The sequence below is a fragment of the Neopelma chrysocephalum genome, unplaced genomic scaffold (assembly GCF_003984885.1).
Source record: "Neopelma chrysocephalum unplaced genomic scaffold, ASM398488v2 Primary Assembly neopelma1_95, whole genome shotgun sequence".
Lineage (NCBI taxonomy): Eukaryota > Metazoa > Chordata > Aves > Passeriformes > Pipridae > Neopelma > Neopelma chrysocephalum.
Window position 1 is genome coordinate 477590 of NW_020897757.1, and position 27782 is coordinate 505371.

At 48.6% G+C, this 27782-nt stretch overlaps 1 protein-coding gene across 1 annotated transcript; it reads right to left on the bottom strand.

The window, feature by feature from the left end:
- Positions 1 to 1404: 1404 nt before the first annotated feature.
- On the bottom strand, positions 1405 to 27728 carry MATN1 (matrilin 1). The gene is made up of 8 exons (XM_027694005.1): positions 27641 to 27728; positions 22801 to 23147; positions 14843 to 15065; positions 11357 to 11482; positions 10607 to 11020; positions 7280 to 7432; positions 4365 to 4445; positions 1405 to 2605 (listed from the first exon to the last, which is right to left on the bottom strand). The coding sequence occupies exons 1-8, from the start codon at positions 27726 to 27728 to the stop codon at positions 2556 to 2558; spliced, it is 1482 nt and encodes a 493-aa protein (XP_027549806.1). The 3' UTR covers positions 1405 to 2555.
- Between the last annotated feature and the right edge of the window lie 54 nt (positions 27729 to 27782).

The window sequence follows — 27782 nt, forward strand, 5'->3', positions numbered from 1 at the left end:
AGGTGATAAATAAGACTCACAGACTTCCTCCCCACCTCACCTGTCGAGTCAGCCCGGCAAGCAGGGAGGTTTCCAGCCCCTGAGCTGTGGTTTAAGTGACCTTTAAGGGTCATCTAGACCATCCCTGCCACCAGCCCAGGTTGCTCCAACCTGGCTTTGGACACTTCCAGGGATCCAGGGGCAGCCACAGCTTCTCTGGGCAACCTGTGCCAGGGCCTCCCCACCCTCATCATAAAAAATTTCTTCCACCTCTCTGGTCTGAATCTGCTCTTTTTTAGTTTAAAACCATCACCCCGTTGCAGAGGCCCTGCTACAAAATCTGTCCCCTGCTTTCTTTTAGCCCCCCTTTAATCATCACTTGGCTGTAACCCCATGTCTTTGTCAGCCAGGTGAGGTTGTGCTCTGTGGCAGGAACTCACTTTCTGAGGGCCTGATCAAAAAAAACCCTGAAAATCAGAATATTCAGAAGCTTCTTCTGCTTCCTGAGGAGGTTTTTCTGCTCCCATTATAGGTATAATGGGAAGTGATTCCACATAAATCACCTAAGAATTGGATTCTCATTTTGGTCTCAAGAGCCCCAGGAGTTGGACTCGATGATCCTTGTGGGTCCCTTCCAACTCAGAATAATCTGGGATTCTGTGATAACTTGGAAAAGAATTCCTTGGAGGGCAGTAGAGGTGATTCTCTGGCCCTGGGTGAGGTGTTTAAGAGCTAGTTGCACATCTGAAGGGGTTGTTATAATTTAGAAAGATTTATTAGAAGAAGGTTCAGGTGCTGCTTTGTTGTACTAAACGTGCACTTTGGATAATCCTGACGAGTGCACCCCGTGTATCTCTTTCTATTGAGACACAAATTAACATTAATCTTCCAGCTCTGGATTTTATGTGTGTAAAATTAAACAGGAATCTCATCTTCAGCAGTCCAGGAGCTGGGGGGGGGTTCCCCTGGATTCTGGGGTGCTCAAGATTTGGCTGAGAGGGTGAGGTTTTGCTTTCAAGAACTGACTGCAGTCCTTGAGTTAATGCTTGACTCATTCCTGCACATCCAAGAGTAGGATGATTTTTATTATAAAAGATGCTTTTTCTTACTTTGAAAGAAGGATTTTGCTCCCTCTACGGACCCATTTCTTCTCTTGCATTGAAATAAGAGGTTGTGACATGAGATGGAGGGTTTTCCTCCCCACTCTTGAGAGCTGCTGTTGTCAGGCAACCACCTCAACAACCACACAAAAAAAAGAAGAAATTCACTTTTAAAATTCACAGCAAACTTTTAATATTCCCCCCAAACACTATTTCTGAACAGGCCAAGTCATTCTGAAAAGCTTTTCACATAGTCTCAAGTATAAATATTTTGATACAAAAAAATAAAACCACAACACCCCCCCCCCAAAACCCAGCTCCTTGTGCTCACATCCAAAGGGTGTGACCATTCCATGGGTCTCCAGGGCCCCCATTCCTCCCAGGACTGAATTCCAGGCTACAGCTGCAGGAGACAGGCAGGTCTGAGGTGCTTCCAGTCCACGCTGCTGCTTTGTCTTGCCAGTGCTGGGAATCCAGGGACAGGAGGAGGTGCTGAAAGGTCTGGAGATGAACTTGGTGGCTTTGAAGGTGCTTAGAGGTGTGGGAACCATCTGTGCCCTGTCCTCTGGGATGGCCCTGCCTGAGGAGGGAGGTGGGACCAGATGGGCCACTGTGGACCCTTCCAACCTGACCCATCCTGGGATTCTGTGACTCCGTGGGCTGAGGAGGAGCCGGTGAGGCTCTGGATGACACAGCAGTGGAGTCACCTCTTCCACAGGCAGCTCCAGCAGCAGTTCCCTGTGTTTCAGGTGCTGATGACGCTTTGAAGCTCCAGGTGAGGATGTGGAGAGACATCTGGGCTGTTTTCACACAGAGCACACCCGAGATGGTGTCACACAGAGCCAAGGCCACCAGATGATTGCACATTGTCAGGACTCACCCAGAGCAGGAGCTCCATCCCTGGGCCACTGAGAGACCATCCACTAGCTGGGAAAGCCAAGCTTTTCTCTTTCTACATTGCACAACAGCCCTGGGTAAACCCAGCCTATCCCATCCCACCCACAGCTCATGCTCAGGGCTCACTGCTGTACTTCTCTTACTGCCAGACTCATCATGTTCCCAACAACAAGGTGATCAGCTTTGGCATTTTCCACTCAGCAGCTGAGGTGATTTGAAGTCACTTTGACTTTTAAATTAAATTATCTCATGCACAGAAACAGAAGCTGCAGAAGAACACAGCGAGGATTCACAGAGCTCATCATCCAGGACTTATTAACACATATATATATATTAAGCTTTAAATCAAAAACAAATCTTTCCAGGTTTTTTTTTCATTTTAATATATGCACTCTATATGATGCAACACACAGTGCTCTGCCCATTATACAATGCTCTACTGTTATATTTCTTCCCTTTTAAACAAATGCAGGTATTCTAGAACTCAAATACAAGCTGGCCAGAGCTCTGTGGCTGAGCTGCCCTCCCTGACAAGTGGAGGAGTTCTAGGAAGGAGGTAAAAAATCCCGTGTTGGGACTTTAGATGATCTTGTTCTCCAGGGCCTCGATCCTTTTTGCCACAGCTTCCAGTGGGCAGGAGTTAAGGAGGAAAAATGACAGTGCACGTTGGGAGAGTGACTTTTGACGTGGACAGACAGTGAGTTTTAAACCAAATGAAGACAGATTTAGATTAGATATTAAAAGAAATTCCTCCCTGGGAGGGTGGGGAGGCCCTGGTACAGTTTGCCCAGAGAAGCTGTGGCTGCTCCATCCCTGGAAGTGTCCAAGGCCAGGTTGGAGCAACCTGGGCTAGTGGAAGGTGTCCCTGCCCATGGCAAGGGGTGGGACTGGATGAGCTTTAAGGTCCCTTCCAACCCAAACCATTCCAGGATTCTGTGATTCCATGATCTTCCACTGTTTGTTTTAGTGGCTCATCATTCCCACTGCCAATGTGTGACGGAATCTCCCTCTTGCTGCACCTTCCAAATACTGGGGTTTGTTGTTCTTTCCTACAGAGCACTTTGGGAGAGTCTGACCTCAACTCACCTCCAGGTTCCTACACTTCATAACCTGTTTAGATCTTAGCATTGGGCTGAAAGGTGTCCAAGGCCAGGTTGGACGGGGCTTGGAGCAACCTGGGCTAGTCGAAGGTGTCCCTGCCCATGGTAGAGGGTGGCACTGGATGATTTTTAAGGTCCCTTCCAACCCAAACCACTCTATGATTCCACGATTCCTCTCTCCAGTCCTCCCTGACTGATAAGGAGTGGGATGGTGCTGCCTTGCTGAGAGCACAGGGAACTTCTCATCCACTCTGGCACTTCCACAACTATTCAAGCTGCTGACCTTCTGCTGAAGGTAGGAAACGTCTGTGCACACACCCCTGTCACATCTTTGTAGGGAAGAGTAAAACCTGTGAGAGCCACTGGAGGTGTTTGGAGTGGCTGACAGGGAGTTCCTGACCCTGAGCAGCCTGGAGAGAGGAGCCAAGTGCTTTTCTTGGAGCTACAAAGGGTGTCGTAGCAATTTTCTGCTCGTTTCACTAATTGCTTCTCAGGATGGGCCCGGGAGCAGCGACACCCTGGGTGAGAAGTGCTGATTTCCTGTGACCTTTTGCAGAACATGAGTCACGGCTTTCACTCGGTTTGACTTAAAGAGTAGAAACTAAACCAGCAAGTGACACAGCAAAGCAGGAAATGTGTGAATAAATCAGAACGTTGCTGTTAAAATTACACCCTCTCCTTATTCTCAGCCGTGAAAAACCTCCCCGGCCCCGTGTGAGGCTTCACAAATTCCTCTCTCTAGGAGAAGTTTGAAGCTTTCTCACAACTTTTTTTTGTTTGTTTGTTTTCTTGTTTCTCTTTCCACTTTATTCATGATCTTTGTGCAACGTGACGGGACCCAGCATGGAAAAAGGCAGTCCCAAGGACTTGGTTGAGATGGGATCCAAGTCACCTGGCTGCAGACGTTTGCGCTGAGAATTTATCTCCTAGAACTGAGTTTTAGCCCAGTTTAGATCAGACTATTGGATGTATCCATCTGAATCATCCAGATTATACAGTCAGAGGACAGGCCCTGCAGTTTGCAGTCTCGTAAATGACCCACCTTCACAGAATCAGAGAACCATTAAGGTTGGAAAAGCCCTTCAAGACCATCAAGTCCAACCTTTGAACTATCCCCACCTTGTCAACCAGACCAGAGCGTAAAATGCCACATCCAACAACCCAAAAGTCTTGTTTCCAGCTTCCTTCCCAACCTCCTTCCCCCAGGAGCAGAGTTTCCCTGCTGGTCCCAGCAGAAAGCACAACCCAAGCCAGCAAGGGCTGGACAAACCCAGCTCCCAAAGGATATATTTCTGCTGCAATGAATTGATGAGATCTTCAACTTTGGTCTGGAATTTCACGATGGATTTACATTCACAGGGATCTTCCTCTGTGGAGCAGAATGGCAAGAAGATGAATTAGGTGGTACCAAAAAAAAAAAGGATTTAATCAGAATCACTGAGATCAGTGAAATAAAGCAATTCTTAGTTTCTTTGTCAGAAACGAGAAGGAAATCAAATCAAATCCCTTCTAATTATCTGACTGATCACTTCTGGCTCTCAGATGACCAGAGAATGTCACTTTTTCTTATAATATAGGTCAGGGCTCTGAGCAGGAAAATCTCTCCCAGATTTCCACTTTCCTAGAAACCCACTGAGCTCTTCTGCTGCTGCTTAAAGTTTGCCCTAAAAATTTGAATGTGAGCAAACACGGTGCTCCAAACAACCTCCCCAATAACACCAAATAAAAACTGGAGGCCCTGGTTACCATCTGAGTCAAGACTTGGTTGAGCTTTGCTTCAGTTTTCCAGTCCTTGAGTGGGTGGAGCAACGTGCATTAATCAGTTTGTTAACCTGTGTCAATAATTTCCATCTATTCTTCAAGAAAAATTAACTGAGATGGGAGTAAAAAAGGGTAAAAAGGAGTAAAAAAGGGTAAAAAGGAGTGAAAAGGGTAAAAAGGAGTAAAAAGGGTAAAAAAGGAGTAAAAAATGGTTGGGAAAAGAAAGGAAATGGAAGGAGTAAACAAGAGCAAGACTTTTTAAAGGAAAGGATATAATTTACACAAACCCTCAAGTCCCAAATAAACTAAAGCTGGATATTACCAGAAGATTTCTGGCCATCTGTTGATAAATACAAGCTGGCACTGGAAATGAAACAAATGTAAATATTTCCTTTCCTTTCTTTTTTTTTTTTTTAATACTCAAATATTAATATATTTACCCAAATTGATTTTTAAATTTTTTTTGCAAACAAATAGTTTTTCTGAAATCTGCTTTTTTTTTCAAACGCTGAAGCCAAAATGTATTTGCTTGCTCAAAAGATGTTTAAATACAATATTGTTGAGGTTTTTTTACACAGCTCCCATCGCTTTGTTCTTGGATTGACTCCTACTTTTTAGAGGAGCCGTGGCAAAGAAAGTCTCTGTCTTGCAAACCTGATTCTCTGAAGACACAGAGCCCTGGAGCGTGTTGGAAGTGATCTATCCCTCAAATAACTTCTCTAATTAAATGTTTTAATTAATCATAAGCAGTGTGATTTTCCACTGGGGCCTCTTAGACGTCCCCAAGAGGAAAGGAAAATCCCATTTTTAGGAATCTAGAGGACAAGGCACTTACCCATAACAACCTATAAGGGTGCAAGGATCCAAAATTGATTTTCCTGAGGCAAAGCCCTTCATTTCCTGAGTGATTTTTCTCTCTAATTTACACCCAGGGAGAAAAACAGACGAGTCACCTACTGCAACTCATATTTCCATGGGTTTGGCACAAATAACTGCGTTAGAAATGGCAAGAAAAGGGGAATAAATTGCATTATAAGGGGAAGTGCATTATTTTATCCAGCTGATGCTGTGGAGCATCTCCCGATGCCATGAGAGCTGTGGGGATGAGGGAGCAAGGAAGAGCAGGTCTGGACACTCTTGGGAAGTAGAGCTGAGCTTGGAAGAGCTCTTTTGGGATCTGCCAAGCCCCTCCAGAGCTCTGGGCAGTTTATCTCACTGGGAGCAGGAAGGAAACATTTCCCTGGTGGGATAAAGGAGCCCAAGCACCTGGGCTGGACAGGAGAGTTCCTGGGGAGCTTGGCAGGGCAGCTCTCAGATACCTGCAAGGTTTTCAGTGTCTAAAACCAAGCCTGGGTGTTTGGGATTCACCATCATCTGCCTCAAACCAGCAGCTGCATCACAAAGGGCCAATATTTCATAGGAGGCATGTGATTCCTTAAAAAAAAAAAACCTAAAATAGCTCTGTTAGTTCTTTTTTTTTTAATAATTTCTAGACTTAGGTTATTTACAGGTCAATTTTTCTTTAAATTTGGTCATGGCTGTCTCCCTCTCAGTCCTCTCTCAGCCTTTGCAGCACTGGGCTGCCCAAACATGAGCAACTTGGCGTTGATGTTGCCCAAATTTAGGCACCTACGAGTCATTTTGAAGGTACCAGGGGCTTATTTCCGCTTGGAATGTGTCACCCCCGTGGTGCCTGTCTGCCTGGAGAAGCAGCCAGTGGTTAGAAAGCTTCAGTTTGGTGATCATCTACATATTAAACCAAATCAATCAAGCCTTGGCTTCTCTTTTAAGAGATCTCTTCTTCCCTTCTGCCACCTTTGGCTGCTCTCAGGAGCTGGTCCAGCCTGAATTCATCATTTCTGAGGAGAAAGGTAGAGAAGGGGAGAAAGGTGGAGGAAAAGGGAAGAAGGGGGAGTTTGGGAGAGGGGGGAGATTGCTGAGGTGTAGGTGACCACCTGGTGGCCTAGTGGTTAGCGTGCAGGACTTTCACTGCTGCGACCACAGGTTCGATTCCCCGGTCTCCTGGCCTGATGGAGGTCGTTAGCCCTGTGAGGCCATCCATCTATGAGAAGGTCACTCTAAACAAACCTACGTCCTGAGGACCTCACTGCCATTGTCCAAGCTTGCTTGGCCCCGGCAGATGAACCTTAGGATTAAAGGGTGGGCTCAGTTCAGCACATGCTGTGTCTCACCTAAAAAATCCATTGCGCAGGCTGGAAAGGTAAAAAGACCTTTCCCCAAAATCTTCGTTCGCGAAGATGGGCCATTATTTAGGTGACCACCCAAAATTGATGTCCCCTGATCCTTCCACCTGCCAACTCAACACCCTGAGAACAGAGAGCTTTTTGTAACATCCACCTGAAAGGGCATTTTTGTCCTTCCGCTTCCAGCCTTCCAACGCTGTGATTAAACCTCCCCACTCCCCAATCCCCCGACTCTCACCAACACAGATCTTCATCTGGAGCTTCTTCCCGATCTTGCTGATGGTTCTGAAGTCAGCAGTGTAGAAATAGTGCTCAGCCACGGGTTCGGAAGCGATTTCCCTCAGCTCATCCTCCACGGCGTTGCCAACTCCCACAGCAAACATCCGAAAGCCTGGGAGCAACAGGATCCTGTCAGTGGGACGTGGAGCTGAGATGGGACCACCCCTTCTGCACCCCCAGTTCCACATATTCCAGCTGTTAACTGGCAAATTAACCCCTTCACTTTTACTATTCCAGCTCCTTCCAGCCAGGGTTCAAAAGGATGTTTGCAGGCAAGGTCTTACTCGAATTTATCAGATGAGTCTGGCTTGGTCACCTGATTGTTGGATTCCAAATTTTGAATATGAGAAAAAGAAAACTGTTAAGTTTAAACAGAAGCTTTGGGCTGACAGAGACTGGGGAAAAAACCTTCATCTAGAGCCCAGACAAGGATCCATTGATGTCAGGGTTTGTAATGTCCTGCCCAAACCATGCCCTGATCTCATCAAACCTGTGCAGAAGACCTTTTGTGTTTTCTCTCCCTTTGTGTTCCCTGAATCCTTTCATTCTGTAAACCCAATACCTTTTTCCCCATGGAAATCCCCCAAGATAAAGTGGGTTTTTCCTGTGATGTAACACCTCAAGATTTGTTAATCTGAGTTTTTCCCTATTACCTCATCCTTGTGAACCCCCCAATTGTAATAAAATGAATATGCAAACCCCCTGTTGAATATGTAGACTCTAAACCCCTTAAATATCAAGTTGTAAGTCCAATAAAGTATTCCAGTTTCTGATTCCAAATCTGGGATCGTGTATTTATTGACTCACTACACCTGATCTCAGCTCAGACCAACTTTATGGGTTTCCCAAAGCTCTGGAAATCAGTTGTCAACATCTCCATCAGCTGGAGGAGGATGTGGTGCCCAGAGGATGAGCTGTGGTGGTGGGGTAAGGGCAGGGGGAGTGGGGAGAAGGGGCTGCAGTTCCTTGTTGGTGCAGGATGTGGTCACTGTGAGGTGCTGCTGTGGTGATGGGGAGCCTGGGAGCACCAGGAACCTGTCAGTGGGACATGGAGCTGGGATGGGACCACCCCTCTGCCAGGCTGGACATTCTCATCCCCCCTCTGCACCCCCAGTTCCACACTTTCCAGATGTTAACTGGCAAATTAACCCCTTTGCCTCTACTATTTCAGCTCCTTCCAGCCAGCTCAGCCAGGGTTCAAAAGGATGTTTGCAGGCAAAGTCTTACTAGAATTTACCAGACGAGTCTGAGCTGATCCCAGCTCAGGTACAGACCAACTTTATGGGTTTCCCAAAGCTCTGGAAATCAGTTTTCAACATCTCCAGGGGTTTGAACCTGGGCCTGGAGGAGGATGTGGTGCCCGGGAGATGAGCTGTGGTGGTGGGCCAAGGGCAGGGTGGGTGGGGAGAAGGGGCTGCAGTTCCTTGTTGGTGCAGGATGTGGTCACTGTGAGGTGCTGCTGTGGTGATGGGGAGGATGGTGGTGGCCACTGTGACCACAAGAATAAGGTTTTGGACATAAAGAAAGGACAGATGGTTGCAACACCCTGACAGGGTCATGCATCCAAGTGATAAGGAAGAGATAACACAGCAAAAGGAAACAGTGGAAGTTTCCAAAACAGGCTGAAGCCACTATTGACCAGCCCATGAGGGGCAAAGTCCTCTGTGCTAGAGCTGTCTCTCCTCCTAAAATTGCAATCAGTCTGTCAAAAGCAGCACCCTGGGAGTTCAGAACATGTCCAGCTATTGTGCTTTTCTGCCTTAAACTTGTTTCTGCTGAACCAAAGTGCAGTTTGCCTATTTTGGATGATGATACCAATTAACTCCAGGTCCAAAATATTAGTCTCTGCCTAAACTTGTGGAATTACAGAATACCCTGAGTTTGAAGGACCCACAAGGATCATCCAGTCCAACTCCTGTCCCTGCATAGACACCCCAACAATCCCTGAGAGCAGTTTCCAAACGCTCCTTGAGCTTGTCCTGGTAATCCTTTCCCCTCCTCCCCTTTTTGCCTTGTCTTTCCAGCTCTGGATGAATCAAATATTTGTTTGTTTTTCCAAGTTAAACTCAAAGAACAAGTCTGGAGTCTCGTTATAAACTCCTTGTTATTCATCCCACAGAAATAACTCATGGACAGAGACTGGAGATTTCCTTGCAGGGTCAAAAGAGGAGGAAGAAACGAGGCATAAAATTTTATCATCACAGGGGAAGAAATTCTGTAAATGCAGTTTATAGGGACCTTCTGGTTTATAAGAGCTGAACATCCTCATAACATGTCAAGTTGCTCTGTAAACATTGGCTTTTCAGAGCTCATCCCTGACCCTGGTGATGATGTGCTGGCCCTTAGTCCCATCTAGTGGTGGAGCCCGAAGTTAAAAGGAAGGAGAGGATTTAGCAATTAATGAGTGAGTTCACAAGGGCTGTGTCCATTTAACACAGGGATGGCAGAGACTGGAACCTGCTCAGCAGGTCAGCAAAGGGGTACATCTCCAGATATTAATATTTTATAGGGTTTAGGCAAATTAATGTATCAATATGTGGCCACTGGGCACTTTTACTAAACAAGAGAAGCTGAAGAAGGTTTCTTATGAGTGTGCCAGGGAGTCCATAGTTACTTCTTAGTCTGTATTTCTGCTTTGGTTATTGTTTTATTTTCCTTTTCCAGGCCTCAAGGCTGAGACAGCTATGCCACACTTGGTCCTACAGCTCCTGTTATTCTCCAAGGGGCTCTCTGATGGTCATCTTTGCCTCACCACGTGTGCCACTGAGAGCTGGATTTCATTGCCAACCCCAGACAAATCACAGAATCACAGGATGGTTCAGGTTGGAAAGGACTTTAAAGTGCATCTCATTCCACCCCCTGCCATAGGCAGGGACACTTTCACTAGCCCAGGTTGCTCCAACCTGACCTTGGACACTTCCAGGGGCATCCTCAGTTTCCTTGACATTTGTGTTTAGCACGACTGGTGTGCATCCCATCCCATCCCATCCCAACCCATCCCATCCCAAGTGTGGGAAACTCCACCCTGTCCAGCAGACTGAAACCAAAGAGCCAGAGAGGACTAAAACTTGCTACTGGCAAACCAAGATGCACCTGAACCCCAGCCAGGGTGGCTCCAAGTTCTCTATGAGCATCCAAGCACAGGCAGGAAATGTCTCCACACACCTGCAGGAACCTGTTTGTGCCCTAAGGAAGAGGCAAATCCAGGGAAAGAATCCCGGGTTGACACACGAGGCAGTACCTGGTCCGAGGGAGAAACAAGCCACCAAGAATTGAGGAGGCCTACCTGAGTCTTTGGCTTTTTTGGCAGCATCTGTGATATAATCCTGGGACCTGCCATCAGTGAAGACAATGCCCACCTTGGGCACGCCGGGCCTGGCCCCATTGATGCTGGCAAAGGAGCTGTCCACGAGATACTTCAGAGCCTGGCCTGTCATGGTCCCTTTCTCCATGTAGGACATTTTCTTCACTGCTGCTTTGATGTCCTTCTTGTTCTTGAACTGCCCCAGAGGAAACTCCTGCCTGACAGAGCTGGAGTACTGAACCAGTCCCACCTGGGCCTGTTTGTCTGACACCTCCAGCGAGTCCACAATCTGGTTGATGAACTTCTTCACGAGCTCAAAGTTCTCAGGCCTCACACTCTTGGAGCCATCAATGAGGAAAACAAGATCCAGAGCAGATCCCAGCCCACCGCTGCAAGCTGAGGAAACACGTGAGGAGAGGGCAAAAGAAAAGAGAAAAAAAAGAAGTCCCCAATTAATTACGTAGGAAAATTTAATTTTAGTGCCATTTAATGGCTAAGGAAATGGGTTTAATCAATCAAAACTCAGCAACAGTTCACAGCAATGTTTTTGAAATTATTTTAAAATTATATATTATAAAAGTGTACAAGTGCATGGTTTACTTTTATAGTATGATGTAAGTGCAGTGTTTTCTTTTCTGCCTTCTCTGAACAGAAGCTGCTCTGGCTCAGTCCTATCCCCCCATCCCACTGAGCTCCCAGCTCTGCTCAGTGCAGATGGAAACCATCACCCACCACTGCAGGTCTTGCCATCGTTGTTGAGGGTGAAGCCCTCCTTGCAGGCACATTTGTAGGCTCCTGGGGTGCTCACACAGATCTGCTCACAGTCGTGGTCTCCAGTGGCACACAGGTCAGACACCACTGAAACAAAAAGTGGGGATTAAAATCAGAGCCCGGGCCAAGACTTTTCCACCCAGACCCAGCTCAACCCATGCACAACACGGGATATTTGTCCTAAATTAGAGCCCAGGTCAAGCCTTCTCCACCCAGTCCTGCCTGAGCCCATCCACAGCACAGGATTTGTCCCAGAACCAAATCCACTCTGCCACCAGACAAACATCCAGGTCCTTGCTCTTGGACAGAGCAGCTACAGGAGACATGGAGACATTTTGACAAAGTCTCCTGACTCCAAGGCACAGCCAGGACTAGGAATAGTCTCCACTCTGAGGGCAAAACCCCTCTGTGTGTTGAGCACATCACAGCACACTCCCATCACAGCACACTTCCATCACAGTGCACTTCCCTCTCCAAAGCTCCTGGATGACATTTGCTTTCCAACCCACCCTCTGGGCTGGCCAATCCCAATTTTTTCCAGCTCTGTGCTACAAATCTGATGACCCAGTTCAGCCCCGTGTGCAGTTGTCTTTCCTAGATGGGATTCATGCTCGGAATTCCCTCCAGAGCTCCCCTCACACGTGCAGCTCTCAGATCCACTCTCTCCAAACATTCCTGCTGAGCTTCACCTGGATGTGACTCCTGAGGGGCTGAGCAAACAGGAGCTGGATTGCGGCACTGGGTGAGTGACAACACTGCCCCAGCTCCAGCAGGGATAGAAAACACACTCCAAAGTAAATCTGTTTGAAGCAAATTCATTTCCAAATACCAGGGAAATCTGTGCAGAATTCCAAGCACTGAGTTCCATCTGACTGATGGGAGGGGACACAGAGTCTTTCAGAGTCAAGGGGCTTCTGTTTGTTATTTCCAGTCATTTTTGTTCTGCTCTGCACATATTTTGAACTTTTTTTAGCCTTCCTATGTCTGGTAGATCTTTCCAGCCTATAGGAAGCCCATATCCTTGGGAATATTCCTGCCCACGGAGCTGTGTGACCCTGAGCTCTCAGGCTGAGTTATCCGAAGCCTGCAGAGATCTTGCCACTGGATGGATCCCTTTTCCTCATGAGTTTGAGCACATGGAAAGCAGCTTGGACTTCTCCCTGCTCTCAAACTGAGCTGGGTGGTATTTGGGTTCCTCTCCGAGGGTGGTTTTGGGGCAGCTGCTCCAGGGTCCAGCAGCCAACCTGGCTGTCCATCAGTGCTCTGATGTTCCTGCAGTGCTTCCTCTGAGGGCTTTTACCATGGGAGGAGCTTTGCCATCCCCACGTTAGGAATTTGGAGAGCAAGGCATGGAAAGGATTCTTTCCCCTTTATTTTTTTTTGAGTGACACCAATGTCAGAGCTTCAACACACGTCGTGAGGCCTCCTCATGTCTGGCTGACTCCTGATTCCAGGGCAGCCAACACAAACTCCCACAAATATTCCTGGCCTGGATTCCACCTTCTCCAATTTTTCTCTCTCCCTCCTTTAGTCTGAAATATTTCTTCCCCTCTTCCGTGAGCTTCTGCTGTGGTGACACCTGATAAAACACCCCTCATTTTATATTAACACCTGATTATAATACATGGTTCACTCTGTATTCCAAATTGTCCTCCTTTCTACATGGGAGGCAATTTTCCTTGACAAAAAAGCTGCTCACCTCCATCATTTCCAGCCTGAGAGTTGAATCACGAGAATTTACACCTCCTGGAGAAATTGGTCTCGGGGAGTTTGACAGGTCCCAGCCGTGTGGATGTGTTTGGAATGTTGTGCCATAATCACCAGGGTGGATCACACCTTGGGAGAAGTGTTGCCACGCACCTTTTCTTCCAGGGAACGGGAGTGTGAAGCCCCCAGGTCTCTTTTATTGCCATAAAATGGATATTTATAGACCGTTCCTGCAGCCTTGGGGGTACATTTGAAAGTAATAAAGTATTTTCACTCCATTCAGCTGCTCACGGAGGAGGGAATGTGTGTTTGTAGGATACTCAGGTTCTTTTGATGTGCCGTGAAGAAAGGAGTTACATCCTGCACCAGCCAGGAGAGATTCCTGCTTTATGAGACTTCCAAAACCAACAGGAAAAGGCAACTGAGTGAAACTATCCCTCCTGAACTGGGAGTTCAGGAGACAACACTGGAGGAGGGGGTGGGGTGGATTTCAACCCAAATTCTCAGAAGTGCTCAGAAAGGCTTAAAAACATCAAAATAATGATTTTAGATGTGTAAAGATCATGTTTTCCTGGTTGTTTTTCAGTGCCTCAAGGAGCACCTGGGCCATGTTTGAACTCTGTTGTGCCAGCGAAGTCTGGAGACTTTAAGTAAAACCTGTAATTCTCTGAACAAAATCCGTGATTCTTGAAAGGCAACTTAAAGGACATCTGTCCCCCACCCTGAGGACACATGTCCTTGGAACAAGGAAGCAGGTGGATAAGGAATGATCACGTGTACAACTTCCATGGGAAAAGACTGGAGAGAGACTTTGGAAAAGGGTTTGGAGTGACAGGGGAACGGCTTCCTCCTGCCAGAGGGCAGGGATAGATGGGATACTGGGAAGGAATTGTTGGTTGTGAGGGTGGGGAGGCCCTGGCACAGGTTGCCCGGAAAAGCTGTGGCTGCCTCATCCCTGGAAATGTCCAAGACCAGGTTGGAGCAACCTGGGTTAGTGGAAGGTGTCCCTGCCCATGGCAGGGAATGGTCTAGATGACCCTTAAAGGTCATTTAAACAACAGCTCAACCTCCCTGCTTGCCAGGCTGACTCAACAGGTGAGGTGGGGGTGAAGCCAAGGGTGTAGCTGGAAGCCTCATTTATCACCTCAGAAATGAGATGAGATTTTAGCTATGTCAAAATTGTTGTCTTGAGACACAGGGTTTCAAGGAAAACCCAAATTTTGGCCAGTAGAGTTGCTGTTTCTTTTAGTTTCATCCCCCTGGAGCTCATCTGGTCCTTATGGAATGGGTTTAATGCAATCTCCAGGTCACCTGATGTATTTCTGAACTACTTATTCTTTATTCTGTTTTCCTCCTTCTCCATTCTTCTGCCTCTTCAGTCCAAGAGCTGATCAGAGGCAATTCCCTTCCACCCTCACCCAGGGCCAGAGTCACCTCTACTGCCATCCAAGGAATCTTTTGAAAAGTTATCACAGAATCCCAGAATATTCTGAGTTGGAAGGGACCCACGAGGTGAGGCCCTGGCACAGAGAAGCCGTGGCTGCCCCATCCCTGGAAGTGTCCAAGGCCAGGTTGGAGCAACCCGGGCTAGTGGAAGGTGTCTCAGCCCATGGCAGGGGTTGGAACTAGATGGTCTCTCAGGTCCCTCCAACCCAAACCATCCCACGTCTCCATGAAAAGCTGGCACAGCCCCGCGCAGCTCCTGGCTGGGAAGCCCAGGGCTCGGTGACAAGGACTTACCACAGAAAGCTTCCTGAAACTTCTGGGTCAGCTTCTCAATGACGCTGTAGCTCTCCACATAGTCCACGTGGTCATCCAGGGGCTGGCTGGCGATCTGCCTCAGCGTGGGCATGTCCACCCTGCCCACCCCGATGGCGAAGATCTCGATGCCGGCGGCCCTGGCACGGGCGGCCACGTCCTGCACCCCGTCCTGGGGCCGCCCGTCCGTCACCACGATGGCCACCTGCACACACCCAGAGCACTCGTGGGACACCAGGGTGGCGACTGGGGGGTCAGAGACACCCTGGGGGGCAGCGTGTGTGGAGGGGAAAGGATGGGAGGAACCTCAGGGAGGTGGTGTAGGGTTGGGTCCCTCGTGCCAGGCGCTGGAGCAGCTGCCAGTCACAAACAGCCTGGGAAAACTATAACAGCTCCAGCTCCTGGAGCCCCTCACCCAGCAGGGACAGTGAGGACACTGCCCTATAACATCCCCCAGCTCCTGGAGGGACAATGAGGACACTGCCCTATAACACCCCCCAGCTCACAGGGACAGTGAGGACACTGCCCAGCCCACAGGGACAGTGAGGACACTGCCCTATAACACCCCCAGGTCACAGGGACAGTGAGGACACTGCCCTATAACACCCCCCAGCTCACAGAACAGTGAGGACACTGCCCTATAACACCCCACAGCTCACTGGGACAGTGAGGACACTGCCCTATAACACCCCACAGCTCTTGGAGGGACAGTGAGGACACTGCCCTATAACACCCCACAGCCCGCAGGGACAGTGAGGACACTGCCCTATAACACTGCTCAGCTCACAGAACAGTGAGGACACTGCCCTATAACACCTCACAGGTCCTGCAGCCCCTGACCCAGCTCAGACTGGCAGGGACAGTGAGGACACTGCCCCTCGCCCTGGCCTGGACTCCCAGAGTGGTCAGTGGGCCCTGGGGGGTGGCCATGGGGCCCAGAGCAGATGAACCCACAGGCCCAGGTTTGCCCCGTCCCTGCCCTCTGGCCGTGGGGGAGCTGCTCTGCCACGAGGTTCCAGTGGCAGCTTTACAATCCTCCTCTCCCTCTGCCTCCTTCTCTCTTCTTGCTCCCTCTGCTTCTCTTTCCCTGCTCCTTTCTTGATGCTCTGGGTGGCTTTGGGAGCTCCAGAGGATGGATTTTGACTTAAGTGCTGTGGAGGGATTGAATTTTGACTTAAGTCTTCTGGATTAATCTGTGCTGGGTCAGTATTGTGGTGGAACATTTTAGTCCAGCTCGTGTGGTGCCCTTTTGCCAAGTTCCCTTATTTTCTCCCCTAAATTAATAAAAATACCTCTTGAGATCAAGTCTGTGGTTTGTTCTCGAGGTATAAAGAACGATCTCTCTATATTTTAAAGTCAAACTCCTGGCTGAGCCCATGATACTGCAGCTCCCAGGGCTGGAGTGTTACACACCATCCCTTGTGGAAAGGCTGGGGCAGTAATAAAGCTCTCACGTTTCTAAAATTTAGGAGAAAGGAAATCCCACCAGTTCTTCCTGTTCTTCAGACACCACACAAGTCATTTTTTCACATGGAGTTAGTTCCTCTCTGAGCTGAAAAGGTTAAAAGGAGGGAATGGCCTGAAGGTGAGTCAGGGGAGGGTCAGGTTGGAAACTTTCTTCAGCCACCAGGTCATGCAGGCTCTGAGCTCAGGCACGAGAGCCTTTATTGCCTGGACTGAAATTTTAGATATCCCAGGCTAAAATATTAAGGTAAAATGGAGTACAAATAAAAAAGGCAGAGTGTTTTTAGTTAATTAGTCAGAGTTGGAAATTATTTGTGACAAAAACATATATAAAGTAACAGTGAAACCTGGGGAAAGTTCTGCAAGGTCACGAGCAGACAAGAGGCACGAATTTTAACCCCCCACCACCAGCTTCCCAAGGGAACGGCTGGAGCTGTGTCAGGGCAGGCTCAGGTTGGATCTCAGGCAAAGGTTCTTCCCCTAGAGGCTGGTTGGGCACTGCCCAGGCTCCCCAGGGCAGTGGGCACAGCCCCAAGGCTGCCAGAGCTCCAGGAGGGTTTGGCTGATCCTCTGGGGCACAGGGGGTGACTCTTGGGGCTGGGCCTGTGCAGGGCTGAGAGTCGGACTGGATGATCCTTGGGGGTCTCTTCCAGCTCAGCATATTCTGGGATTCTTCCAGGGATGTAACTGGTCTAGTTAAGGGACAATGGGTGCATGTCACCCCTAAGGAAACCAAGGTAAAGGTGATGTTCTTCATACACAAACTCATGTTCAAGCCAAATTCTGTCTTCATGAACACCCAGCTGACACTCAGGACAGCTCTAACTCAATGTGGGACTTCAGGGAATCTCAGGAAGTGTCATGGAAACATCATGAGATGAAGACTTGTCCACATTTTAATAAATGGAGAAGCTGGAGCAGAGAGAGGGGAAGAGCCTCAGGTCACACTGTGTGTCAGTGCCTGCCAGGATTTCTGATTCCCTCTCCCAGATTTCTGATTCCCTGCCTGCCAGGATTTCTGATTTCCTATAAATCCACAATAAATCCTACCCCTGTTAACACCAGCATTAAATGGCAGCTGGTTTTAGCAGGAACTGGATTTCACCTTGGATTAGGTGATGCCCTGAACCAGTGGAAAGCCTCCAAGATTCCTGCTCCTGCTGCTGTTCTGTCCTTTTTTCCTTTTTATTTTTCTTCTGAGAGTGGCATTGTCACAAGACCTTAATTCTTGTTCTGTGCCAATTCATCTGCTCCTGCCACTTCTCCTTACAACTGTTTTATATTGTGAGCCCACTGCCAACTCCAGAGCAACTGCCTGGGATGTAATGCAGAATGGAGAAAAAAAATCAGCAGCAGCAGGTGATCTGTGAAGCAGAAAAAACCCTCCACATCACAAGCAAATACCCTCAGTAATACAGAAAGCAAAGAAACATCAAAAAGGCAGGAAAAAAAATCTGTCTGGCAGCAAGAGGGAGTTTGGCTGAGCCATCAGCTGGTCAGTGAGGCAGGATTTGCTGTTCTCCTCTATGCCATGTGTGCTCTCCATCTTTCTGAAGATGAAAAAAGACCCACCAGCTGCTCAGTCAGGGAGGAAAAAAGTCACCTTGGGGAAGGTCAGGAGTGTGATTCCCTGCCCCACACGTCCAAGGGGTGCAGGGAATGCAGGGGAAGAGGCTCCTTCCCCCTCTGCCCACCCTCCAGCTGATTATCCTGAGGTGAGATGACCCCCAAGGATCATCCAGTCCAACTCCTGGCCCTGCCCAGGACACCCCAAAAATCCCCCTCTGTCCCTGAGAGCGTTGTCCAAACCCTCCTGGAGCTCTGGCAGCCTTGGGGCTGTGCCCACTGCCCTGGGGAGCCTGGGCAGTGCCCAACCAGCCTCTGGGGGAAGAACCTTTGCCTGAGATCCAACCTGAGCCTGCCCTGACACAGCTCCAGCCGTTCCCTTGCCACTGTCCCCCATCCTAGAGCAATCCCGCAGTGCCAAAGCAATCCCCTGCCCCGCTCAGAGCTGTCCTTCTGTCCAAAATATGACCAAACCACGAAAAACGTCGAGCTTTCCAATCTGTAAGTGCAGCTGTTTCTCTGCACTTCCGAAGGGCTGCACGGTTAAAAACTCCCAGCAGCGCCACAATTCCACAACTGGCTGCTTCCAGGGGGGAAAAAATAAATAAATTCAAGTTTCTCTCTTCTAATTGCGGCCGAAATAAGGAGAAGGAGATGTGTGTGTTGTAGAGGGGAATGAAGGTGGTAAGGGAGGACTGGGGTTGTTCGTGGAGCGGGAGCAGAACCAGCCATGCAATGGATCCTCCTGCCAGGAGAGAGAGCCCTCGGCTCAGCTCTCAGCCCTCTGCCTCCTGCAAACCCTCCAGCGCTGCCAATTAGAGCTTTTCAAACCCAACCTGTCAGCAAACAAGATGTATTAGCGAGTCTCTCCTGCGAGAACAGCGCCCTGAGAGCGCGCTCCTGTCAGGAGCAGCGCGTCTGCCCCGAGTGCTTGGCACAGGAGGAAGGTGGGGTGTGTCCTCCCGCTATTTTCTGTCTAAATTGGGTGGGTTGCCAGGTTTAACGAGCTCCTTTCCATCTCCTTGTGGCAATCTTCACCTAAAGCTGAGCCCCAGAGACAGCCCGGGAGGTGTCTGGGAACAGCATCCACACCTGGATCACGTGGGGGAAGATCTTCAGGATGTATCTGTGTGAAAATCTCACTCAAAATTCACGTTGCTTCCTGACCTGCTGTTGGGGAAAAACAAAACTTCTGGGGGCAAAGAGTCTGGATTTGGCATCAGGAATTAATCAGTGGAGAAAATGAACCAAGCACCAAGACCAACCAGTCTGTTTGGGGCTACAGCCAGGACCAGGTGATACAGAAAGAGTGTAAGAAATAAAACCAGTATAAAATGATTTTTGAGATCATATTTGATTATCTAAATAATCAGGAAATCCGTTCCCCCCCCCCCCCGTGTTACATATTTTTTTCCCACATTCACCCTGCCAGCCTGAGTCAAGGTGAAAAAATGTCCTCTTTTTTTTTCTTTTATTATTATTTTTAAATCTACCTCCAAATTATTTGCAGTCTCAGAATCTCTGTAATTCTCTGTGTCATGACCTTGTCTCGTTTAAAAAGCTGAATCCTGGTATGTGCCTTGTTTGGGAAGGAGCAGCCACTGGATCCTGGAGAGGCTCTGCTGGGCTGGACTAAGTGATGTGAGGGGAATTAAGAAAGGCTGAACCTTTCTGTTGGCTCAGCTGAGCAGGATCTGCAGTTTTGCCCTAAGGAAGCTCAGAAATTCTGCTTTTCAAGGTCAAATCTTCTGCTCATTTTAACCAGCCAGTGAATTCCTGACTTTCTGGATCCCTCTCATGTTTGTTCTGTCACACAGAAATCCCCCGTGTTCTCATGACACAATTTATTCCTGATTAACTGAGACACCAGAGGATTCCTGGGCATCCCCAGGTATTCCCACCTCGGGGCTGCTTGTGGAGACAATCCAGCAGCTAATGAGGTGGTGATGCCTCGTTATCCCCTCTACAACATGATGTTCTAACAGCGCTGAAAGGAGAATTGGGCAGAAACTCAAATAAACCCTTGATTTGCTCAGCAATTCGACAATTTATTTGTTGTTCTGCCTAAAAAAAAAACCTCCGAGTAATTGGGCCCCCCGTGGGTTTTGAGAAAGGTATGAACAGACTTTTCCCTGAGCTCCTACAGAAACAAATAGTGCTTTTCCCTGCCCTGGGGTGACATTTGCTGCACAAAGCACAACACAACATGTGATGTTTTGCCCAGTGTTGTATGCGGCTGAAAATCGGGATTTTCACAAGGTCTTGCTGGATTTCTGCAGTGGGAAGGAGCAAGGACCGTGTCCAGGGTTTCTGGAAGCTTCCCTAAATCTCTGCATCCTCCCAGGCAGGTGGTGGGGTCACCACGAGTGTCACAGAAGGGAAAAACTTGCTGGACTTTAAGGCATAATGGAAAAAAAGAAAAAGCCATAAATAACCAGGGAAGTGCAAGAAGTGCAAATGGTTGTGGAGTTTTCCACCTTGGAAATATCCAAGAGCCATCAGGGTGTGGTCTTGTGCAACCAGCTCTGGGTGGCCCCACTTGGGCAATGTGACCTCCAGAGATCCTTTCCAACCCCAACCTCTCCATGATTCTCTTTGCTCAGCTCCAAAGCAGAAAGAAAGAGGGGGAAATGCAGTGATTTTCTTTTTTTCCCCTTAGTTTAATGCCTAAGAGAAATCATTCAAAAGACCACTGCTTTTTTTCTGCCTTTTTGTTTTAGGTGTCCAGGAAAGAAGATTTCAAGTAGATAAAGCAGCTTCAGAGTTCTTTGTGCTGCTGCCCACACAAACATTGGGATGACAGGGAAGAGCAAGGATGGGAAGAGAGTGTTGGCTGGGTTGTCTGGCAGCACAGATGCAGAGCAGACAAGAGCAGGAAAACAGTGCACAAAGAAAGGGGTTATTTGATGGTGTGGAAGAGATTCCTTAAAGATGGAAATCCAGCATTTTCATGGACAGCTCAGTGAAAATGTCTCTTCAATCCACAGGGATGGGCAGTGCTGTGTGTGAGGTGTCAGCATGAGTCAGGAATAAAAATAGAGGTTAATTCTGGAAGTATTATGATGGATATAAATATATATATATAATTGTATAAATCAGGGCTGTGTGCCAGGCCTGACCCGTGTGCCAGGCCTGACCTAAATATGGTCACAGTCTCTTAAAAGACATTGGGGAATTAGGTAAAGACAGCAGAAATAAAGAAATAGGGTGGGATTTCTGAGGGGCATGAATGGATTGCACACCAGTCCTGGAGGAAAGTGGATCTAAAAGGATCCCATTATTTATTCCATTTGAAAGGTAAATGATAAGAAAACCAGCAAATTCAATGGGATCTGCCTTCATGCAACAGCACTGGGAGTCAAACTCCTCCTTCAGGATCCTTCGTTTGGGACCTGGGCACCATTCCAGGGGGAATGATGAGCCCCAGGTTTCCTATTCCTTGATCTCCCCCAGGTTTCCTATTCCTTGATTTCCCCCAGCTCTGGGGTGAGGAGATGACTCCCAGCTCAGAGACCTGGGGTCTTCAGGGGTGTTGCTGGAGCTGTGTCAGGGTTGTGCTCCCTGTGGGATCACTGGTGCCGTGGAAAGCACTGGAATTCTCTTCCAGCCTTGAGTTCCTCATTGGAACAGATCCATGGAGCAGTTTTAACTCCCTTTGCTGGGCGTCTGCTCCCAGGCCAAATGTGGAGAAGAGAAGCCACCTTGGTGTCCACGAGTGTGTTTTCCCACAATTAAATCCTTTGCATGGATGAGGGTGGAAAGGATGGACCTGGGGAAGAGCTGCCTGGAGCTGTCAGGTCCTAATTAGTGGCAAATTAGCAACTGCCTGACATTTCTGTCCACTTTTGGAAAGAAAGCTCTGTGCCCTGACTGGAACCCCTCAACACCTTTATCCATCCAGAAAGGTGCTCAACAGCTTTGAGTGGATGTCTGATGGCAGGAGACAGGGAAATGAAAGCTATAATCATATTCCTGGTAAGAGCTGAGCTTCTCCAAGGGCAGGACCATCACCCAACTCTTTCTTAATTCCTACTTCATTTACTGTCACACAGTGAGCAGCTACTGCTGACGTTGTTGCAAGGAGGACCTTGGAACCCCTCTCCTGCTTGGAGCTTCTGGCCCATCTGGACATCGGAACAGCAATTAATGGAATGAGATGAGAAATAATCTTTTTACAAGGTTATGTTGGAAGTAGTGAGAAGTAAATGTCTCTTTTGCCTCTCAGTGCTCAAGGACAGAAATGTTTCTGTGATCTGGCATTCAAATAATTCAGGGGGATTTTTTTTTATTTTTCTTTCTCTTAAGTCTCCAAGTTGAGCTTTGCTTTCAAGAAGAATTGAGAGGTTTGCACCTCCCAGAAGCTTGGAGCTTCTGGCCCTTCTAGACATTGGAACAACAATAGAATGAGATGAGAAATAATATTTTTACAAGGTTATGTTGGAAGCAGTGAGAGGTAAATTTGCCTCTCAATGCTCAAGAACAGAAATGTTTCTGTGCACAGACACATTGGGATTTTTTTTTATTATTATTTTCTTTCTCTAACTCTCAAAGCTGAGCTTTGTTTTCAAGAACCTTGTGGCTGAAGACACCCCTCAGCTTGTCCATTGCCATGTGCAGAATCTTTCCCAGGAACTCCTACAGTTCCCAGAGCCCCGGCGAGCTTGTGTTACATCATGGGAAGATACACCAAAAATACACTTTCAAATTTCTCTCAGCATCCTCACTGGTAGTACCAGACCTGTAAACCTGTCTGATCTTTTTTTTCCAGCTTACATTCATTTCTTCCGCCTCGGCTCCATCGCTCTCCTCAAAACCGGTTCGACAAGGAAGCTCCCGAGAAACCACCCGGTTTCTTACCAAAAAAAAAATTATAATTTGCTTTAACGAAAAGAAATTTTTAATTGGCTTACCTTATTAAAATTGGGAGACCTCACCCTGCCCCCTTCTGAGTCGCTGAAGGCCCTGCTGATGGCAAACTGGATGGCCAGGCCGGTCATGGTGCCCGTGGAGAGCGGCTCGATCCTCCTCACGGCCTGCAGGAGCCCAGCCTTGGTGTGGTAGGTCTTGAGGGAGAACTCGTTCTTGACAGCACTGGCATAGTTGATGACCCCCACCCTGGTGGAGTTGGGCCCCACGTCCAACCCCTCGATCACGCGGGACACGAAGACTTTGATCTTCTCGAACTCGTGCGGGCGGACGCTGCGGGAGCTGTCGATGATGAACACCAGGTCCGTGGGTTTGGTCCTGCACAGGGTGCCTGGAACGGGTGAGGAGGGGAGGAGAAAAATCAAAATAGAACGAAAGTGTCCTGGGAGGGAAAAGAGTGGTCTTGGGAGAGCAGTGGCTGAGCAGAGAGGAGCAGGAAGCTTCAAATCCTCTCTGGGGTTGTGGCATTTGGGACACCGCAATCCACGTGGGTATTAATTGATGAGGTGGGATCTCCATCAGGCATGACCAGAACCAGACTCTGCTTGTCTCAGAGAGCACTTGAACCTGATGATTCTAAATGTTCGTTATCCTTTCTTAGGAAAGCAAGTCCTGGTAGGTGACCAGTTGTCCCTGAGTCAGCAGTGCCCTGGCAGCCAGGAGGGCCAACCCTGTCCTGGGGGCATCAGGGAGGGGATTGTCCCGCTCTGCTCTGCCCTGGGGCGGCCTCACCTCAACATTGGGGCAGTTTTGGGCACCACAATATAAGAAAGATCTGAAGCCATTGGAGAGTGTCCAAAGGAAGGCAATGAAGGCAGTGAAGGGCCTGAAGGGGAAGCTGCCTGAGGACACTGAGGGCACTTGGTGTGTTCAGCCTTGGTCTCTACCTCTTGTCACCCCAGGCTGTCACTAATGTCAGTAATGAAACCTTATCCACTTATGGCAGCAAAGAGGGGAGAAATAAAGCTGTGAACTGAATCCCAGAATGTGCTGAGGTGGAAGGGACCCACAAGGATCATGGAGTCCAACCCTCAGCCCTGCACAGGCCCAGCCCCAAGAGTCACCCCCTGTGCCCCAGAGGATCAGCCAAACCCTCCTGGAGCTCTGGCAGCCTTGGGGCTGTGCCCACTGCCCTGGGGAGCCTGGGCAGTGCCCAACCAGCCTCTGGGGGAAGAACCTTTGCCTGAGATCCAACCTGAGCCTGCCCTGACACAGCTCCAGCCGTTCCCTGGGTGCTGTCCCTGGTCCCCCCAGAGCAGAGCTCAGTCCCTACCTCTCCTCTAGCCCCTGCCCAGGGAGCTGGAACTGCACTGAGGTCTCCCCTCAGCCTGCTCTGCTCCAGCTGAACACACCAAGTGCCCTCAGTGTCCTCCCACAGCTTCAAATCAAGGCCCTTCCCCATCTCTTTGCCCTCCTTTGGACACTCTCCAATGGCTCAATCCCTTCCCTCCATTTTGTGCCCCCAAACTGCCCCAATGTTGAGGTGAGGCCGCCCCAGGGCAGAGCAGAGCAGGACAATCCCCTCCCTGATGCCCCCAGGACAGGGATGTCCCCCCTGGCTGCCGGGGCACTGCTGGCTCAGGGACAACTGGCACCACCAGGGCCCCTTTCCCGGCCCCGCTTTCCAACCTCTCATTCCCAGTGTCTATGAACAGCCGGGGTTGCCCCATCCCAGGTGAAACCTGAGCCTGCACTTATGCACCAAACAAAGCCTGGGAAGGGGTTATGGAATTTCAGACACCACCATCCACATGGATATTAATTCACGAGATGGGATCTCCATCAGGCAGGACCAGAAGCAGGCACCACGCTCAGCAGCTCAGGTTCAGCCGGGCATCAAAACACCGGATTAACCGACCACCTCAGCAGGAAAAACTCCTGTTTTTCAGTTAATGGCACTGCCAATAAACTCCTGTGAGAGAGCCCAGGTTTGTGTCTGTGAGCTGGGGGTGGGAGAACACGACATAGAGCTGTGAACCCACAGAATTGACAGTCAATCTCTCCAACCCCACAAATATCCGCTGTGGAAAGGAGCTGGTATGACCACGAAGCATTAGCAGTGCAACCAGCCCAGTGACTATTATTATTATTTCTTTGATTTCCCATTTTCCTGCTAGACAGGGACACGTATAGACAAGGACAAGCTCAAGGAGTGTTTGGACAGTGCTTTCAGGGACAGGGTGGGATTGTTGGGGTGTCCTGTGCAGGGCCACAAGTTGGATTGGGTGATCCCTGTAGGTCCTTTCCAGCTCAGGATATTTTATGATTCTGTGATTCTAAATCGAGACAAATATTTTGAACTGCAAACTGCGCTTTGGTTCAGTAGAAACAGGTTTAAGGCAGAGGTGGTGGATCAGTCTCTTGGCAGAAAAACACAACACCTGGCCATGTTCTTAACTCAAAATGTGTGTTGCCTTTGACAGGTTGTGTTTTGTAACACAGGTTTGTGCCCGTGAGCTGGGGTGGGAGAACACGACACAGAGCTGTGAACCCACAGAACTGACAGTCAATCTCTCCAACCCCACAAATATCTGCTGTGGAAAGGAGCTGGCATGACCAGGAAGCATTAGCAGTGCAACCAGCTGAGTGATTGTTATTATTATTTCTTTAATCTCCCATTTTCCTGCTATTTTCCATCTTCATTTTCAACTGCGGCAAAACGTAATAAAGGGCTGATATTTTTTTTTTATGGTTTTCTAAATGAATTGTCCCGTTTTTCCCCACCAGATCTACAGCATGCTGCTCTTTTAATTTTTTGCCATCATTTAGCCTGTCTCTATCAGGGCATCAAACGCTCTGTTAATATTTGATTTCTGCAGCCGGGGACTACATAAGTTACAGCAGAAAGGAAATTTCTGTGGACAGATTTTTAAACGGGAGCTTTTGGGCCAACAAATCTGTTCCAAATGATGACATAAATATTATAGCAAGTCCTCAGCGTGAAATCTAATGGAGCTTTCAGTCTTTTGGGCAGATAAAAATAAATACCCTGTGATATATCCATAAAGAATATAATCAAGTTTGTTTCCTGAGAGACACTAATGCTGAATCTGCCTCTGGCTCCCAGAAAGGTCTTGCTAAAGATGCTAAAGAAGGGAAGCAGGCAGTGGTCACTTTGTCAGATGCTCTAATTTCCTCTAAAATGCAATATAACCTTTTCCCATATGGATGACTTTCATTTTTCCCACCGTAATTCGTTGCACAGGAAGGAAAAATTCACTTGGCAGTATTGGAAATCCCTTTCCCAGGGGTTGGTTGTGCCCATTTTACAGGTGAGAAATGAAGGTACAGAGAAAGGCTTAAAGTTTTGCAATCAATTCCTGCAGAAATAAAGCCCAGATTCCCCTTTGCCCATGTAGCTGATGAATCACCTCTGGATTTACTGACAAACCGAGGAGGAAAAGTTATTTTTTTCCCTTAGGAATAGTTGGATCCAATAGAAATTTTGAAATATATCTATTTCTTTTTGCATGAAAGCTCTGTGATTTTGTCCTAAATAACATTTTCAACTTCTTTTTTTGAGAGCAAAATATATTTCAGAGAAATGAAGGGAAAAGAAGGGATATCAGGTGGGAGCTTTGGGATTTCAGCCTGTCTGTTCACAGGCCTTGATCCTTTCCAGGAGGTGTCAGACAGGACACTTGCTCTGATTGACATCTTGACTCAGCATAGTTTATTTAAAAGTTGAATTAAACCAGAAATAAAATGTCCTTTTTTTAAAAAAAATATCCACACTAGGAATGATGCAGGAACAGCTGAACTTTATGCCCTGATTTAGCAGAAAATATCTTTTAGGGCATCTTTGCCATATTCATTCCAAGAGCAGGAAAGCTGCTGAGTAACCCAGACCTACAAGGTGTTTATTTTAGAAGTGGCAGAAGGGCTGAGCTGAATGCCTGCTCTGTTTAATTTCCTGACTTCAGTAGCACAGCAAAGATAACTCTCCCTTCCCAAGTTGCTGAGGAGAAATGGGTCAGTGTAGCAGAAATCTCTCTCCAGGAGCAGCAGATAACACTGAAGTCCCTGTCACACCTGCTTGACAACCCTCAGCCTGCCCCCGAATGTGTGTTCTGCATCATCACAAGACCATTCCAACGTTTTTTAATACCCAAAAGTAAGTCTGGCCTTGGCTGCCTCTCTGGCAGTGAGTTCTCCAGGCTTCCTGGAGCCCCTGGAAGATGCTCCCCAGGACCAGACCCTGCAGCCCTTCCCTTGGTGTCCAGAACTTGCTGATGTGAACTAGGTGTTAAAGCCATGAGAGCTACAGAGCAGGCAGCTCCCCTCCCTCCTGGCTGCTCTACACCCCGCTTGGAAAGTCAGACAGAGCAGGATTTTGCTCAGGATGAAGGAAAACATAGGAAAGTCCTGCTCTCATCAACCTCATGGACCTCACCCAGACCTTGCTGCCCGGGGAGGTGACCCCGGCTGAGCGGGGGGGTCTGGCCAACTCCTCCTCCAGCTCCTGGCCAGACCCTCCTCGTAGAGCTGTGGAGAGGAGCAGTTTTGGAAGGCACAGGAGAAGTTTTGGAAGGCAGAGGACAGCCCTTCTCCCACCTGGGCCTTCTCCAGCCGGGACCAGGAGTCCCGTGGCTGCTGCCCTGGGGACTCGGGGTGACCCGGTGCCACCTCGCTGTCCCTCGGTGCAGACTGAAGTCATGGAACAGCCAGAAGCAAACCCAGCTCCAGCTCCTGCTGCCTTGGGAGCACAGTTGGGAAAGTTCCTTCGCTTCCCTGGCTGATGTTGGGTGTTCCCTCTCCCTTCTCCTCCTTCCCAGTGCCAGGACAAGTGGCAGAGGCTGAGGACCCAACGCGCTCCCCACTCACCTCTGGGCTGCGGAGGGGCCCCGCACACGGTGTAGCTCTGGAGGAGGAGCAGTACAGAGAGCAGCAAGGCAGAGAAAATCCTGTCCATGGCTGTGGAGGAGCTGGAGGCGGGATGGGGAGTGGAGAGCAGGAGCCTTGGCCC

Excerpts from the sequence above, each read along its gene's own strand:
- MATN1 (XM_027694005.1), bottom strand. The coding sequence starts at position 27,728 with ATGGACAGGATTTTCTCTGCCTTGCTGCTCTCTGTACTGCTCCTCCTC. Across the intron at positions 11,483-14,842 it reads GTTTCAGGAAGCTTTCTGTG|TGGTGTCTGACCTGTGTGCC; the intron begins GTAAGTCCTTGT and ends TTTTTGTTTCAG. Across the intron at positions 2,606-4,364 it reads CAATTCATTGCAGCAGAAAT|TGGAAGCTGTGGCAAAAAGG; the intron begins ATATCCTTTGGG and ends ACTCCTGCCCAC.